This window comes from Nothoprocta perdicaria, unplaced genomic scaffold (genome assembly GCF_003342845.1).
Source record: "Nothoprocta perdicaria isolate Ctin4 unplaced genomic scaffold, notPer1 scaffold_234, whole genome shotgun sequence".
Taxonomy (NCBI): domain Eukaryota; kingdom Metazoa; phylum Chordata; class Aves; order Tinamiformes; family Tinamidae; genus Nothoprocta; species Nothoprocta perdicaria.
The window spans coordinates 740,965-758,932 of record NW_020455460.1 but is presented as its reverse complement, the minus strand read 5'-3'; the positions used below and the strand labels follow the sequence as shown (position 1 = coordinate 758,932).

The window sequence follows — 17,968 nt, the reverse complement described above, 5'->3', positions numbered from 1 at the left end:
TTAAAAGCCAAATATTGCTCAACCCAAAGATGGAGAGCTCAGCATGGATTTTACTGAACGTTAAATCAACCAGCAAGCGTAGCCAGCAAACTCTGTGGCACTTTAACTTTAAATAATGCAATAATTATTGAATTTCCTTTTTATAACCGAAGTGCTGGAATGTAAACAATGGGGCTGTAATTGCAGGAAGGGGGGATCAATAGAGGCAATCGTTTTCAGCCATGTTAATTGTAAATACAATTGCTCCAAGATGTCAGCCTCGTTCTTCTCGCTCCCAGAATCATCCTAACGGATGACAGAGTCCAACTTTCCCATTACAGCTGTTCGTTCCTTTAAGAGGTTCTCAATCAGGTCTGATCAATCTGTCAAGATAATGCATGGAGTAAGTAAGACTCTTCCAAACACAAGCTCCCAATCAATAGCCCGGACCAGCTTAATGAGGAGGGGCTAAAGCCCAGGGGGAGGCAACAGCCCCAGCCTCTGCTCCTCTTCGGCAGCTAACTTCTCGCAGGGCCTCGCTAAGCAGGTCGCTCCTAACGAGGACATTGGTTATGCCGGCGGTGATGAGCAACATCCCACAAAGTCGCCGTCCCCTGGGCAGGCAGAGCGCGGAGCAGCCGAGCGCAGGAGCCAGGGAAGGTTCCGCTGGTCCGCACCCCCTCGCTGCCCTTTTAATTGTACAGCAGGCCTGAAAGCACTAATTAATCATTCGTTAGGAGAGATCCCAGTAGATGAAAACTTGTGTGCGACCACTGAAAAGAAAAAGCAGCGCTGGGCTTCCAGCCGGCTGCCGGGGCAGCACGGAGCCCGGCAGCAAAGCCGCGCTCGCTGCGGCCGCTCGCTCCCGCCACGGCACCGCGGAGCCTCGGAGCTCGCGGGATTCGCCGCCTCCGCGGGTACCCGCAGCTGCCTCCTGCCCGCTCATGCGGCCCCAGCAGAGGCATTGCCACAATCAGCACCGCTGCGTGGCCCTCCAGCCCTTGGCGCTGAGGAGCAGGAGGGAGCAGCACCGCTTACCGAGGAGAAAATCCTGCACGAATTAGCGCTTTAAGAAGAAAAATGAGTCATGCAAAACTGCAACTAGAAGAAGAGAGTGCGTAAATGATGAATAAATAATGAATAAAGAGGAGCAGCACGCTTACCAGAACTCTGCAACAAGAGAGCAGAGCGCCAGACCAGGGTTTTGCTCAGGGTTTATGCTTGCACTGACACGAGTTCACGCAGATTTTCAGGCCGGACCACAGCGCTTGGTGGTGACAGGCATGAACCCAGTGAACCTCACGTGCAATGTACCCTGCCGCTGCGAGCGAGGGATGTGCAGCGAGAGTGGAGCCTTGCACCGCCGCTCCTGCGCAGCACCATTACAGCAGCGTTGTGGTGATGTCGTTTTAGAGGCACGTTAACCGACATCTCAACTGATGACGTTTTGCCTCTCACGAAAACGCACCGTCACCTCTGGGGACACACGACAAAAAATCTGCACTTGGTTTTCACAAGCAGGGCTGGGGAGCTGGCGCACAGCCAGGGCAGCCACCTGAAACCAGCTCTACCCGAGGCTGACACTGTCTGCTTCTTTTTTCCCTCCACAGCAACTTTCGGAAGAGAAACCACTACTCTTAGAAGCAGGAATAACGTGTTTTGAAGAATGGAGCCCATGCTTTAACGCACACGCAGCTCAAGTCCCGGTCACCTCGGCGCACGCCGGCCCCTGCAGCCCCTGCACAGCCAGGGCGCTGCAATAACGCTCCGAAACCACGTGGGAAATCGAGCCAGCCACAGAGAACCGCGCCGAGCTCACGTTATTTAATAAAACACTACAGACACAGATTAACTTCCCTCGCTCAGTATTTATTGTTTCATCTATCTCTGGAGAAGTTACAAGCGTTATGATGGACTGAAGATTTCCTTGTTTTCATATAGCTCCTTTATAACTTCCTACAGCAATGTACCACAGCGAATCCCAACAGATAACCATACAATAACAACAAAAATACACAAGACAATTTTTTAATCCTCTCCATAAATCGAAGAATATCAATATCAGAGATGGATGACACCCTTCCCTCACGGAGGCCAGCAAGGATGCATCCCGAACTACAGAGTGGGCTCCCACCTCCTCAGCAGTCCTCGGGGAATAATGCCGCTATAACGCTGCGATGTGCGGCTGCCGTTGCCGTCCCTGCAGCAGCGCACCGTGCAGCACTGCAACGCCACGGAGCCTCCCGAGGGACCGGCCGCCGCGGCGCCGCCGGCATGGCCAGCCTGGAGGCCGGGCCCTTGGCTCCTCCAGCGCACCCGTGTCTCCGCCGACCAGCGCTCGGCGTGCTGGGCGAGCAGCTCCAGCCCCGGACAGGCTGCCCGGGGACGCTACGAGCAGCACGTGCCCCAAAGGCAGCGCGGCACCAAGGACACGTGAGCGCCGAGCTGGTACGGTGCAGAGCGAGCGGAAATGGGAAATACAGCGGGAAAGGGGAAAGGCAGCGGAAATTATACACAATATAAAATATATTGTATATATATCTACATATAAGTATATATGATGTTGCAAAGGACCAGAGCACGGCCTTGAAGGTGAAGTTAAAATCGGTAAAATGGGATTAAACCAAAAGAACCCTTCCAGCGGAGCAGTCCTGCCTCAACAGTGTTGAGTGCAGAGCTGAGCATGGAGCTGGACACCCAACATTACAACTTGTGGTGAGATTCCCTGAGTTCTCATACTCCTAAAACAAGGACAGGTGCCCTGTCGATGTTCATAGGTGAGTTCATGAAACGCCCGTGAAGCACAGATAGAACAGAGCTCCACCGAAACGCCTATGAGAAAATAAATAACTCCTCGTTCAGCGAACACTTTGGATTGTGTTAGACAAAGCCTGGGGCAATGTAATGAGAGAGGAAGATAAAAAGCAACTGAATAATTACTCATTCACAGAATGAGGCAAGAAACGTCCTGGAAAAATATGTATGAATATACTTATGATTAAAACCCATCATAATGCTGACACACAAAGGGCTGAACTGAGCCGGATATTTCTGTGTCTGGGAGGGCTGTAAGGATTTCTCCGAGGCGCAGGGTGCCGGTGCGGGTGCCGTGTGTGCCGAGCTCCCCATGGTGCCTGTCCTGCGGTGCCCGTCCTGACGCTCGCGGCAGACGCGGCTCCGTCCCGCGAGGCACCGGGCCCGGCTGGGCCACCGCCGGCGCCTGCAAAGTCAGAGCAAGCTGCAAACCCGGCCGAGCAGCCGGAACGCTGCCGAGCCTCCACACTGACGGGAAAAGCAGCCCAAGCTCTCTGCAAGTCAGCAGAAATGCCCCGGGTGATATTCTCTTCCTTCCCCCATTGTTTTTGCTTATCGGTTTTATGCTAACAGGAAAAAATACCAGGAAAACTCCCAACAAAAGCTTTGCCAGCATAAAGGTAAGGTGCCAGGCCTTACTCAGCACTGAGGCGTTACGATACAGACACACATTCAGAAGTCAGGAACTGCTGAGGAACACAGAGGTAAGGCAGCAAAACTACTCCAGCCCAAGGGTGGGCTCCAGAGGGTGTAAAACTTGGGTCTGGGCTTAAAAGAGCAATGGACATTTACGCATCAATCCTAGCTTTACGTCCTGAGTCCGAGGACAGAACCTGGCAGGCTTTACAAGAAGAGATTTCAGCTCAATCTTTCTAACTCATTTGAGAGAAATTAAGCAAATGCAGCCACAGCCAGCAAGTCCTCACACACAAAGCTTCCCAGACGAGAAGATTTCTTTTTTAAAAAAAGCCAAAGCAAAATTCAGTGCTCAGAAACTGAGGCTAAATAAATGCAGACAAGAAATAGGATGTATTTTTGGAACAAGGTCAGCAGTTAACTCTTCAAACAAATGGATGCAGCAAGTTCAACCTTGGGGTTTTCTAATATGAGATTTCATAACTGAAAACAGAAGTTTGAGACTTAATGTAGAAAGCACAAGGTGGGATGGATATACCATCTTCCTTAAGGTCACACTGCAACAGCTCCCTCTTTTTAAAACACAGCAAAAACCTACAAGCAAAGAAAAATAAAAAGGGCATATTTAAGAGATGTAAGTGGAGAGGTTTCCTGGAGAAGTGACCATCACTTTGTTATGCAGGCCATATCTGGTGCTTTTGGGCGCTTGCATGACAAAAGAGATGAGGAGATGAGGGCCTGAACACAAACATGACCCGAGACCACTATGGACACAAAGGTTCCCAGATCAGTAAACTTCTCCACACTGTTCTGCGAGTGGCCGAAGCCCTTGGCGGGAGGCAAGGCTTGTGCCTGTGAACGGTTGCATCGCTGCTGCGGTGTCCCTGTGCCGAGGGAACCCGGCCATGCATGTCCCTGTGTGCTCCGTGTTGAGGGAACCTGGCCTCGCGCGTCCCTCTGCCGAGGGAACCCGGCCACGCGGTCGCCAGTCACACCTTCTGCTTGCCCTGCCACGCGCCTGAGCAACCCGCGTGCCTGCAGGGCCCCAAACCTGCAGGAGACCGGCAAGGAGCCGGGCAAGGGAAGGGGCCTGGCCGAAGGACACGCGTCCCTGGCGCGGCCCGAAGGGCTCTGCTGCTGCTTGCGGCTCTGCATCGCAGCACGAGGTGCCCGCTGGCCGAGCCGGCCTGGCTGCGCACGACGGCACACGGCGCTGCTGCAGCCGCCCCCAGCAGCTCGGCACTGCTCCCCGCAGCTCCCCATGAGCTCCCATGTCTACAAAGCGGAGCATGTCGAAATCAAAGGGGGCGCCCGCGCCGGCGCTCGCGTTAATGTGTCAGCGGCGGGACAATTTACGGCGCCCGCACCCCAGGCATGGGGGGCTGAGGCACTGCCGCCGCTCCTGCCTGGCCTCGGGCCGCGGCTCCGTGGACGCTCCGTCCTGCCCAGCAGCAGAGCACCGGGCGCTCCCCGTAAATCACGCCGGGCCTGTGTGAACTTTTTACCCCGCAGAGATGGCGGCAGCTTTGCTGGCGCGCGGCGCCGCGTGCGACACAGGCACCGGGGCCACCTTAACCGGCGCGGCCGCTGCCCGCGCACGGGCTGCTGACGTGTCTCGCGGCCCCGCGCAACGCGCGAGGGAAGCGCGGAGGCAGCAACACGCATGAGCAGCAAGGGGAGCGCGCGGAGCGCTGCTTTCACCTGCAGAAACCGCAGCCAATGAATTTTCCATAAATGCCAGCTAATGCTGCCCCTCGGAGAGCTCCGGGAAGGGACCGCGCGGACTCCAGGGCCCTCGGCGCAGACGGGCTGGCTGTGTATAAACACTAACACCTCATTCTCTCTTCTACCTCATTAACTGAAACACATTAAAACGAGTGTGCATTGGGAACGGAAAATGAGACTGTTAAACCAAGCTGATATAATCCTCGTCAGCTGTGGGAAATGAGAGCACATCCATTACGCTGCATGGAGCGCGCTGGCTGCGATGCCCCGGCGACGCGAGCGCGAGGAGGATGCTGTCCCCCGGAACCGCGCGGTTCTGCCTCCGAGCCCGAGGCCCGACCGCGGCTTCTCCTGTGCCGGCAGCCCCGAACCCGGCGCACGGCCTGACCCGGCGTCCCGGGCGGCTCCAGCCTGCACGCGCTGCCAGCACCAGTGGATCCGCGGCTGCCCCGCGCAGCGCCCCTCAGCACCCACGGCTGGCCCGCACGCACGGAGTGCACATGGAGCCGGCCGGGCTCACCGCGCCGAGCACGGTGCTCACAGCGCGCTGCCACGAGCTGCCAGCGCTCTGCGCTCCGGGTACCAACAGCGGCAGGAGAGCCAAGCAGGAGGGGCTCACCGAGAGGTGACCAAAACCACCACGCAGCGGCTGCCTGTCACCACCAACAAGGGGCGTCTCCGCTGCCCGTGGCAGCTCTGCCGGCTCCCAGCTGGCTTCCAGGGGCTGCCGCTCCGGAGCAGAGATGTCGGAGCAGGACCCGTTTCACCCCATGCGAGGCTGCAGGCTGCTCCACATCTGGGAACCCAAGGGCCTCGTCCCACCTCCATGGGATGGGTCTGGGGCCCCCAGAGGGGCTCCCATCCCATCCCAGTGCTGCCCCGGCCACGCTCCGCTCCCGCTGCCCCGCACGGGGGCTCCTCTCCCTTCTGCCTCTGCGGAACCTCCATGGCTTTCCAGCAGGAATGTAAACAGCTGCTCCAGCACTTGCAGCTGCTATTTCGGAGCCTTAAGCCAAACAGGAGCGCTCTGTGGCGCTTCTCCCTGCGCGCCCTGTCCCAGTGAGGCCAGACTCAACTCCCGGGCACGGTTCCTGCAGGGAGGCTGCACGGAGGCGGCGTGAGGCGCCAGCCCCAAAGCCACGGCCCGAGCTGCCGGGAGCGCAGGCTGCTCCGCCAGCGTGATGTGTGCAGCAGAATCACAAAGAAACAGGCATTTAAAGTGACATCTGTTGGATTAATTAGCTGTGTAATTAGCCTCCCCTCTGTGGAGATGGGCTTTGTTACCGCTGCCTGCAACTTCCCCAGGTGATTTTCTCTCCAGCCATCGCGCTTGGAGCCATCGCAGCTCGGCGCTGCTCCTGCGTGTGCGGAGGGAGGCCGGAACGAAGCCGGAGGCAGCGCACGGATCCAGAGGACGGGGCCAGGGGACTGACACGGCGCAGAGCAGTGCGTCGGGGAAACCAGAGCCCGGGGCCACCTGCACGTTCCGACAATCGCAGCTGCGCGAAGGCCCCTGCTTGGAAACCCTCCTCCCCGCAGCAGAGGGAAGAGGACGAGGCCTCCAGTGCCAAGGAGAACGCGCCCCAAGAGTCGAAGCACCGGCAGGGCCGGCATCGACCGAGGGCTCTGGCGCAAGCGCTCCGCGCGCTGCCCCCGGCCGCTCTGCCTCGCGCTGCCCTGCGGCAAGGGGAGGGCTCGCGATGGGAGAGGGAAGGCAGCGAGGGGAGGGCTGTGCAGCGGCCACACGTGTCGGGCTGCACTGGGGCTGCACCAGCCCCTACAAGGTGGCAGACACACCCCCGGCACAGAAATGATGGGTAATTCCTCAGAAATACCCATTGCCAGAGGGCGGCGGGCAGGGTCACCCCTGCGAGACGCGGAGGCGCTTTGGACCTCAACCCGCCGCCGCTGCTGAGCCCTTGCCGAGCAGCCCTGGGGACAACCAGCGCCACCAGCCGCAGCAAGGTGTGCTCCACCTGGGCCAACCATGCCCGAAGGCACCACTTTCAGGGAACTCCTTGCACAAGCAGAACCTATTGCCTAATTGGAATTGCAAAACCTGATTGCATGCAATACTGCAAAGCCAGAGTTTTTAGGACTGGCAGACAGGACAAAAATGCATTATATATATTTATATATTGTATATGCATTATTTATTGTAATTTAATCAATTTCCTATGAGATAGCAAGCCCAGAACCTCCCACGCTGCTTTCACTGTAATTTCTTGAACTTGCTGTGACTGTTCCGAAGTGGCTCGGTTGGCTCAGGGCCCCCGGGGAGGCCGAGGGCGAGTGCCCGGCGGCACCGCGGAGCAGGCGCTGACCCCGGAGCGGCGGCGACGACGGGGACACGTCCAGCAGAGCCCAGGGCTCGCTCCGGTCCACAGGACCGTTTCAGCTCCCGAGCTTGCCCCTCATTAAGGGTTTATCCAACACCAGAGAGGGTGGATGTGAATTAAAGGTTTTGGTGAGCGGGTCTACAACAGTGCTGCAGGGAGACTTCTAAATGGAGCTTCACCTGTGAAGCTCCTCATGGAATTTTAGCTTAAAACCTTGTAGGAAATCAGTTAAAAGTCCCTTATATTCTCCAATTTAAACAGGCTCCTGGCACAGCCTGTGTTTAATTCAGACCTCTGATGCCGCAGCTGTAGTTCGAAGATAAACTTGCAAAAATAAACCCAAGACACACAGAAGTCAGGGAGTAAATCAAAGGTTAATACAGCACTAAATCCTCTGCAACAGCACGAGGGACTCTCTGTGCACAGCTTTACCCCAAGAACCTTAAAAGGCAGAGACGGAAGGAAGTTTTTGATAGGAATCAAACCCCAGAGACGTCTCCTTTGGCTCCACGCGCGCTGGCCGCGCTCTCCCGCACCCTCCTTCCCGCGCGCCCGCTCCGGTGCCAGGGCTCAGCACAACGTGGCCCTCTGCAAGCGGTGCCGCGGGGCCAGACGCTGCTTGGCACCAGAGCCGCCTCCACGTCCGTCCTGCCTGCGGAACAGGAGCCGACTCTTCCTCCTCGCGAGCAGAGCAGACGTGGGGCCAAGCAGCGCGCCCGCCTCTAGAGCGAGCGCAACCTCGGCACACGTTCCATCTCGGGCTCTATCCCTACAGCGGATTTCTGGTGCGGGGGGGGAAAGAAAAATCCTTGTTGGGGGTGGGAAAGTAGATTTCAAATCAAAGCATCTCTGATGTGGTGCATTGCCCTGGCACTCAGCAGCAGGCAGGCTCACCACGGCGTGTCTGCGCTGTAGTAGCTGTGCATTTGTTCACCATGAATAAATCATGTAAGGAACTATACATCTCTGGATATCAGAGAGTGGTGATGCATAAACAACACTTGAGCAGCTCTGAAGGAAACCAACCCACCAGGGAGCGAGGGGAGCACGTGAGAGCTACAGGGGCAGCCTCTCGCAGGTTCCTGCTGGCCTGGCTGCACCCAGCACCTCCCCGCGCACCCATCCAGGTAACTGCTCCTGGAACCCCCGGGGCTCTGCATGCACCTGAGATCATCGGGAACGCTGATGGTTTTCCTTTTTAACATGAGCTATTGAGATGCGCAGGACAACAGCAGCAGTGGCGCCGAAGGCCTTCCTCCTCTTCCTCCTCGAGGAGGAGACTAAACGGTTCCCGAGACCAGGGGTTAACAGCGTTTCCGGATTACATTTTTGGCAGCAAGCAGCACTGACAGAAGTGGCTCTTGGGCAACATAAGCAGCCAATAATGTGTGATTTAAGAGGAAAATGGCAAAAAAAGCAGAATAAGGAGGATTGTGTGTGATAAGCCCAGTGTGCGCTCTCACCCAGCAGCATCTGGAGAGGATTTTCTCCAGCAGGCAGGGAAGAACTCGATTACATCCAGTTAACTGTGCTCTAAACTGATTATGCATGTGCCAGGCTAATGGATTACATTAGCAAGAGGAAAAATAACATCCAATCAATCTCAATTTACTGCAGACCACACCAAGGCCCGAGAGAAGAGGAGCCGTTGGGAGAGGCACCCGCGCGGCCCTCCAGCACGGCCAGGGCCAGGGCGCTGCGGCCGCGGAGCGGGGCCGAGCGGAGGTCTCCTGCTCCTGATCGTCCTGTGTGCGGAGCGGCCGCGAGGCGGGGCAGGCACCAGGGCGCAGCTCGCGGCCGCCAGCCCGGCTGCACAACACAGGGCTCGTCCTGGACGCTGCCTTCCCCGGGCAGGCTACGAACTCAGTGCCAGCAACAGGCCCCGCTGCTTTGAAACGCCTTACTCCTTGCCTCATGATTCTCCCTGTTTTCACACCAGAACTGAGGTCACAACTCGGGAATCGCCCAGGCTGCGCGGGAACCTGAGAGGTGAGGACGATTCCCCCTGCCCATCCAAGGAAAGCACGCCAGGAAGCTTTGTTACACGTAGCTGCGTCCCCAACCTGACTCTTGGCAATTTCTCTCCCACACCTTTTTGTGTGCTAGGACATTTCTAGTGTCCTAACTGCTTTTTTCCTCGGTAAAAATCAGTAACTGATGGATCTGGACCAAGGTTTCGCACACCCTCGCAGTGTATGTTTGAAGGACAACAGAAGCACTGTGGCTCACAGAAGTGCTTCCAAACACGCTCCTGCAGCCAAACTGAACTGCGCAGGCGGCCAGGACACCAGCCACGCTCCGGGGACCCTCCTGCCCCGGCTCCCAGCTGAGGAGCCTCTCACAGGTCCCTTGTGCCACAGGTCCCTTGTGCAGGGAAAGAGGCACCAGGGACAGAGGGGAGCAGGGCACGAGCTGAGCCCAGAGCCGTGTTCCAAACCATCCCTCCCATCCTGCTCCCGCTTCCCTAATTTTACTCCAACAGTTCCCTTCCAGAGGGGATTAAATAAATAAATAAATAAAGCACAGTAACTTGGAACCTTAAGACCTCCATATCCCCTTGCGTGGGGGGGCTACACTGCAGTTCAGTGTCAAGCTTTATAATCTCATTGTGCACAGAAAAGCAGCCAGAGAAATAGCCAACAACAACAAAATACAGTCTGTGCATGGATCTATGCATATCTATCTAACTATATATATATATAAAAAAATCATCACTTTTAAGGAAGTGAGAAAAAAAATCTATAAAAAATTTAAAAAGGGGAAAAATGAGGACAGAAAAAATACAAGAATTGAGAAAGGAGCAGAAGACAAGGAGCGGGGCAGCGCGTGTGAGCGGGAGCGATGCGGCTGCTCAGATTTATGGCAATCCGTACCTGATTGTTCATACTAAAGCCATTATGGGATGATTAGAGAAAAAGGTGAAGCTTTAAGTCCAGTGAAAATCAATAGAAACGTCTGGAGCAATTCTGCTGCACGAGTGAAAGGACTATTTACCGTATCCGGAGCTCCGCTTGGGTTACAGCCCACAGCGCTCAGACCGGGGAGGGGAGGAGGACGGGCAAGGAGAGAAAAAAATAAGTCAGGGAAAGGGTGACGTTTATAAAGAAGATGCACAGGGAGGTGGAAAAAAGAGGAAACGAGATGGAGGCACAGGCCAAGCACTGCCAGGGATGAAACCAAGAGCGCTCCGGCGCGCTGGCCAGCCGCTCGCAGGGATGAGGGCACGCGCGAGCTGGCTTCCCTGCAGCCTTCCAGCGCGCAGCTCCCAGCATGAGCCACACGGAGCTCAGCACCAGGTAAGTGGCAGCGGCTCGCTCCATCCCACGCAGCCGCCCGTGCTCGCCATGACAGCATGAACAGCGCCTGCCGGCCCCTCGGCAGAGCCTGCCACGGCGCTGCGCACACCGCGCGCACCAGCAGCGTGCGCTGGCCAATGCTGTATCCTACCAGTGCTTTCAACAGCACCTGCTGGTTTTTCATGTGTAAAAGTATCACTGAAACACACATGCAGTGCTGTAAGACATAAGCACCCCTTAAAGCCCCTTACAATGGCAACAGAGACTTAGTGGCCTGTCGCTTTACAAGCACCTATTTACTCTCAGAATGCAAACCGGAGAGCTATGCAATGCAAATAACACCGGGCCCCACTTGAGAGATCTGAGGGCAGCTCTTCTCCAAAGGATCCCAATCCACCACACTTGAAAATAGATTTTTCTTTGTCCCAACATTTGGTCCCTGGAAAAAGGTTAAGTAAACGCGACCCTTACCTTATAGAGCTTCAGGCTGGCCTCATGCCTCGAGTTCACGGTGTGCAGGCGCAGCTTCTCCAGGCTGTTGGTGTAGTAGTCGCAAGCGTTGCATTTCAGGTGCACAGGATTCCCAATGGCCACGCACTTCAGCCTCCACTCGTTGGCCTTGCCGCCCTCCTTGATGTGTGCGACCAGCTGGTATTTCTGCACGTGCTTGTCCGTCTTGCAGTGAAGCTGGAAGTTCGCCTTGAGCTGTGTGTTGTAGCGGCACAGCTTGCACTGGTAGGAGTCCCCCATCACCGCCTTCCACTCGTCTTCAGGGAGGCTCCGCTCCACGTTCATGTGGAGACCCAGCATGTCCAGGTTGTCCGTTGTGAACTTGTTGCACACCGCGCACTGGAAGAGCTTCAGCGATGGGTCGTTGGTCTGCGTGAAGCTCTCACCCAGGTTCATGAGCTCCTCAGACACCAGCTGTCCGCCACCTAACCGCATGTCCAGGGGGATCTCTCCACCCACTGCACCAAGGAAAAAGGGGGGAAAACCATCAGAAAAGCAAAGCTGTTTATTTCTTGGAGAAGAGAAGCAGGGCGCAGAACACAAGTGCTCAGTGCAATGCTACCATCCACCAAACCTGCAGCCCCTTCCCTTCCCCTCTGTGCTGCCGGCTGGTGTCACGAGCAAGGGACAAGGCAAGAGTGGCCAGCGTGTACTGTGCACCCCACAGAGAGCAGAGCAGCAGCCCTTGTGCCCACCCCATCGCCAAGCTCCCAACAAGGAGCCGCCAGCCCCTGGTCATGGAAAGTGGTGGGTGATGGTCCTGAACCTCCTGGTGCAGCAGAGCCTCGAGAAGCAAGAAACGACACCTTGTGCAGTATCTGAGCTCAGGCCCTGATTCCCCAAACCAGTGCTGCTGGCCATAAATCCAAGCGACACAACTGCTGCACTCACTGTGCTGCAATGAGAGCACAGTGCAGACGGAGGCAAGTACAAAAGCCTATGCAGAAGGGTCAGCCCTGCAGCGCTAGGCCCTGTCTCCGGCCCAAGAGAAACAATTCAGGGCAGCAGAGTCCTCTAGGAGCTGGACTGTGTGGCTGGCGCCCGAGGGGAGCGGGCAGGAGCACGTGGGGCACAGGCAGCACCGCGTAACCTGCCGTCGTCTTCAGCGGTCACAGATCCGCTCTTCAAATCAAGAGCCAGCTCCGCGCTCGCAGCCAGCGAGAACAGTGAGCTCCGATTTACAGAACGCTTTGAAGATGTGGACAGAGGGACTTTTCTCTAATATTAACTTCTTGTGCCAAAGCACAGAGACCAACCGCCGGCCTCTCCCTAAGATCTCTGCTCCACCTTGCTCCCCTTTTCCATTCCAGAGACATTCACACACCTCCCGCAGCTTTTTGGTATTATACCTCGATCTTACGTCACAGCTTGGCTTAAAAGCTTATTTTATCAAAGCAACCTTCAGGTCAACAGCTACCCAGTCAATCGAAAACAGAGATTTTTATTTTCTTAACTTTTACTTTCCTACATTTCAATCTGTTTGCTGGGAAAAAGCCAACAGCGGGAACACGCGCAGCTCAGGCAGAACCAGGTCCATGCAAACCCTGCCGGCAGCCCAGAGCTTTGGGAAGCGAAGCCTAACGGCGTCCTGCAAACGCCACCGCGCCGGGTACAGCCCCGGGCAGCAGAGCTGCCAGCGGGACAGACTCATCCCGACGCCGAGTTTTGGAGGAGCGGGACCCGAGTCCCGCCGAGCGCCTCCCGTCCCGAGCGCAGGGATGAGCGGGGCAGAAGCGGCTCCCAGCGGGTGCCCTGCGGTCCGGGGCACCCCTCTCACCCTCCCCAAGCACCGCAGCCCCTGCTCGACGCGCGGGCAGCACGGCGCCCTCGGCGCAGCCGCTGCTTCCGCAGCCCCGGCCTCCCCGCCCCAAAAGGCCCTCTCTGAATCGCACTGCCCTACACGTGCTGCATAGTAAAAGCCTGGGAACAGCCTTCTGAATGACTAATCTATCCAAACCTCCTTTTGGACTGCAGGGTAAAATATAAAAGATCTGCCTCACCTCTAGCAGTTTAATAGGGAATGCATATAAAAATCTGCATCTATCTGTATATAAGAAACACAAACGTACAACCAAGCAAATACCATGACAGGTGACTGAAAACGAAGAGTCTAGAAGTTAAGATGCACTCATGCAGAGCAAAGCCACTCTGATAGGATAAATCTTTTACTTTGAGTCTAATAAGCTGAGCTTGTGTCAAGTGCTTATTGACATGGGGAGGGCCTCCCTCCGCGATCCTTAGCTCAAGATTTGTAACCAGCGAGAGCCCAGTGCAAAAATCGCGCTCTGTGCTCGCATCCATTCAGGGCTTTGCCATGCACTTTAAAGGGACTTCAGCTAAAACGTCCCCCAATGTCTCTCCTGTCAATCTCCCTGGAGGGGCTGTGACCTCCCAAAGGGACAGCCTTCCAGGGAACCCGCCATGGGTAACACCATGGACGTCACACACAATCAGCTGCTTTGCCAACTGTATCTTTTGGCAACTTGGAGCAGCTGAAAACGCACTCAAAAATCGTGTCCTTGACCTCCCTGAGATGCAAGCTGGGACATCAGACAGAAAAATAATTACTTTAATTTATAGCCACTTGAGTTCCTCCATTTTCACTTTTTAGTGCCTTGTGTTGTTGTTCTCTCATATGACTTTAAAGTCCTTCTGGACTAATAATAAACCATACTAAGAATAGCTGAAGGAGAACATGCATGAGAGCAGCGAGGCAGTAGTGCAGCGCGTTGGTGACAGCGGCATCGGCGGGGACAAGGCTACTCCGGGCAGGTGCAGCGCGGGAGGCCAGCTCACAGGGAAGGGCGGATTTCTTCTGCCCCCTTTCTTAGGCCCTGGGCAAACCGCTCAGCAGTGGCCAAGCAGAGCCAGGTGGGCCGGCGCCGGCCGCGTCCCGGTGCTGCGGGGCACTTCCCTGCGCTCCAACACTTCTGCAACAAAACGGCCTGACACCCACCTTGGAGAGTGCCTGCAGCCCATCACACGCACAAAATCACCCAAAAACTGCGCCGAGTGCCCTCCAAAGTCAAGAGGGAACAACAGGGAACCTCTGGAGAGCATCCTCACTGCAGCGCAGCGAACGGGTAACATTTGGTAGCAATGACCCATTCTGGTCACTCATTAGCTCCTCACCAACATTCTTTGGAAACGCACAAAGAGCAACACGTTTTTTCCGGGATGAGCAGGGTGGTCTGGGGAGATGCAGAAGGGGTGCTCCCCCATAGGCTCTTTGCCCACTCCGACCATGCACCCACCGCTCACCGCGCTGTGAAGGGCCCCCAAGGCCCTCCCGCGGACGCTGCGCGGCACGAGAGCGGCTCAGCCTCACCTAGAGATGGAGCCATGGTCGCCATGGGGTTGGTGGGGTCCAGCTGGAAGCCCCCCATCATGAACTGCGCCTCAGAGGACGTGCTGTCCATCTTCAGGTTGGGGAGGTTCATGTTCTGCGCCAGGTAGTACTGGTAGAGCTCTGCCTCGGCCGGGGAGGGCAGACTGCCAAGGCCCAAGTGCCGGTTGTGCTGGATCTGGGACATGTTCTGCTGAAGCAGCATCATGTTGTGCATGTGCTTCTCACTGGTCATGTGGATCCGCAGGTTTCTGGCTACGTTGGTCTCGTAGTCACACACCTCGCACCGCCACGTGGGTTTGGTTTTTGGTTTGGTGGGGGAGGGGGCCCCGCAGCTGCTCCCAATGTTGGCGGCGGCAGCGGCCGCGGCGGCGGCTGCAGCGGCGGCGGCCCCGGCCGTGTGGCTGAAGACTTGCTCGCCCCCTCCGTTCTGCAGGTTCTGCATGTTGTTGAGATGCTTGTCGGACTGCATATGAATACTGAGGTTGCCTTTGGTAGTAGTGGAGTAGTTACAGACCTCGCAGCGGAAAGGCTTGTAACCACAGGTGTAGCTCTCGCCCCGCGCCAAGCGCGGGTGCGGCTGCCCGCTCTTGCAGTAGACGCACGAGCCGCCTGGCTCGGGGTGTTTCTCCTTCATGTGCGCCTCAAGCGTCTGCTGGTACTTGTAGTGCCAATTGCACTTGGGACACTTGAGCGTCTTGCACGAGTTGCGAGAATGCATCATAGTCATGTGGCCACCCAGCGACCGCGAGGAGCCCAGGACCGTGTCGCACTTGGGGCACTCGACGCCGCTCCCCGAGGGGCACTCGCCTCCCCCGAGCTCGCAGAGGGGGCCAGCATGCTGGTGATGGGAGATGTAGCTCCCGTCCTCGCCCTCGGCGCTCTCATTTGGTTCTGGTGCTGTGGCATTGTCCTTATTGGCACTTTCATCGATAAAGTCCAGCCTCCTGCTGCCCTCTGCCACGTTGGCTCCACCGCCCTCATTGTTAAAGCTTAAGTGATTCCTCCTGTTTGCACCATCAAAGACAAAGGAAGAAGCAGAATTAGAACTAGTAGAAGCTGTGCCCCGCGACAGAGTCTGGAGCACGTTAGGCATTAAGGGAGAGTTAGAAATGCTTTGGTTTGAGAGAGCAAGGTCCTTTTTGCTGCTGCTGCCTGACACAGCCCCAGACTCCTCCTGGGGCCTGTCCTCCAGCTCGTCCTCCAACTCACTCGGAAACAGTCCTTTGCAACCCTCATCATCGTCTTCCTCTTCCTCTTCCTCCTCTTCCTCTTCCTCCTCCTCCTCCTCCACATCCTCCTCCTCCTCGTCTTCCACCTCCTCAACCGGCTCTGCCTTTTCCGAGAGGCTATCCTGGTCGCCCGCTTCTTGCTTCTCGCTCTCTGCGGCCCCGGGGTCCTTCCCCTCTGGGGATTTGGTAGGGCTGGAAGCCAGCGGGCCCAGGGGGACTGAGGTAATGGGCGTCTTCAGAGCCGAGCTGGTCAGCCCGCCGAGGTTGAGGAGCGCGCTGGGTGCCAGCATGCCCGACGGCGCCTGCTCCGCTCCCCCGGCAGCCCCGGCCTGGAGAGCCTGTTCACCTTCCATTCGGATGCCACTGAATTTACCATAAAAACTGTGTCCAGGGCCTATGAGGTTAGCTGCAGAAACAAGAGGGTGTTGAAAGGTTTTGTTTTTTGGTTCCAGAAAACTTACAAGGGGTTCCTTGTCCTTGCCTATCCCTTGGATGATAGCGGAGATGTTCTTATTGCTAAGAATTTTCCGCTCTTCCTCACTCAGAGTCATTCGGTGATCATGTACCGCGTGGGTCACGAACGAGCGGACATACCCAAAGGACAGCTTACACAAGAAACACATCAGGATGGGCTTCCTCTTCCCGTAGAGCACAAAGCCATCAAATTTGGACAGGTCCACATTGTTGGGAACATCTTTGGATACACAGGAGCTTTTGGCAGAACCATCGCTGTTCAGGTAATCCTTGTTGCTTTTGTGTCGCACATCGAAAACGCGGAAGCTGTGCAGGACGGGGCTGATGCCCGCCAGGGCTGAGGTATTCGGGAAGGACTGGTCTGAGCCCTCAAACCATTTCCCGAAGGATGAGGCTATGTGGAAAGTGTTAATGATCTGTGGGTAGACGGGCGCGGCAGCGGAGGGGTCTCCTTGCTTGCCCCCGGCGCCGGGCAGAGAGTTCAGGAGGAGCGGCGGGAGGGCCCCGCTGCCGCCGGCCGCCCCGCTCTGCGCCAGCTGGCTCACGCTCTCCACGATGTAGGCCGAGCCGTCGGGCTGGTAGACGATCTCCCCGGCCAGGTTCTCCACGTCGCTCTCCTCGTCGCCCTCCTCGCTGCTCTCGCTGCCGCTCTCCTCCTTGAGCGGAGGCGGCGGGCGGGCGCCGGCGCAGCGGTGCTCCATGTAGGTCTGCAGGCTGCCGAAGGAGGCCGAGCACTCGTTGCAGCTGACCTCCTTGCTGGCGGGCTCGGTGCTGGGGCCGGCCGAGCTGCCGCTCTCGGCGATGCGCTCATTAAAAGGGACCCGCAGGCTGTCTAGGGGCCCGTGGCTCTCCGCTGCGGGCGGCTCCATGCTGCCGGCCTTGTCGGGGAGGTGGGTGCTGTTGAGATCAGTCCATTGCTGGTGCTGAGGGATGCCACAGCCATTGTCCTTCCCAGGGATGACAGGCGAGTCACAGCCCTCCATGGCGAGGCCTGCATGGAGCTTTCATTGCACCCGGTACGGCTTGGACCTAAGGGTGGGCAGGGGGGAGAAAGAGAGAAGAAAGGCAAGTAAGTCGGAGGGAAGACCCCATGTCTGCACCAAGAACAGTGACCACCAACAGTGACCAGCCCCAAGCCAAGCGAGAGCCCCTGCCCAGGAACGAGACCCCAGCAGAGCAGGTGTGATACACACTTAACGCAGGCTTAATACAGGCTTAACGCAGAGCGCACTGCGTGGTAATGAACGAGCAGCGCAAGCATGGGGGGCTCCTGCAGAGCCCAGGGGACAGGGACGGTGGCACGAAGCCCCCTCCTTCCCCAAGGGAATGGAACATGGCAGGACCAGCATTGCCACCCCCAACTGGCTTACACTTGTGGATAGAGAAATTAAGCATTTAACAGAAAAGCCTGTGGCAGAACAGGCTACAACAGAACAGAGACGGAGCTTGAAAGTTGTACAGAGGGTGCAGCAGCGTGCTCCGTGTGGCACCCGGGGCCGTGCTTGCTCTGCGCGGTGCCCTGGTCTGCGCAGCACCCACGGTCGCGCTCGCTGCACACACGGTGCCCTGCTCCACACAGTGCCCACGGCCGTGGTCGCTGCACACACAGTGCCCTGC

The 17,968-nt window shown here is 56.9% G+C and overlaps 1 protein-coding gene across 1 annotated transcript in view; it reads right to left on the bottom strand.

Moving 5' to 3' along the window:
- The window catches only part of ZFHX3 (zinc finger homeobox 3), an 81,657-nt gene extending 64,297 nt beyond the window's left edge, over positions 1-17,360 (bottom strand). Inside the window, exons 1-2 of the mRNA XM_026039582.1 lie at positions 14,628-17,360; positions 11,261-11,757 (exon numbers count right to left, since the gene is read on the bottom strand). Coding sequence (XP_025895367.1) covers positions 11,261-11,757; positions 14,628-17,334 — 3,204 coding nt within the window. The 5' untranslated portion in view covers positions 17,335-17,360. The remainder of the gene's footprint in view (positions 1-11,260; positions 11,758-14,627) is intronic.
- Positions 17,361-17,968: the final 608 nt, after the last annotated feature.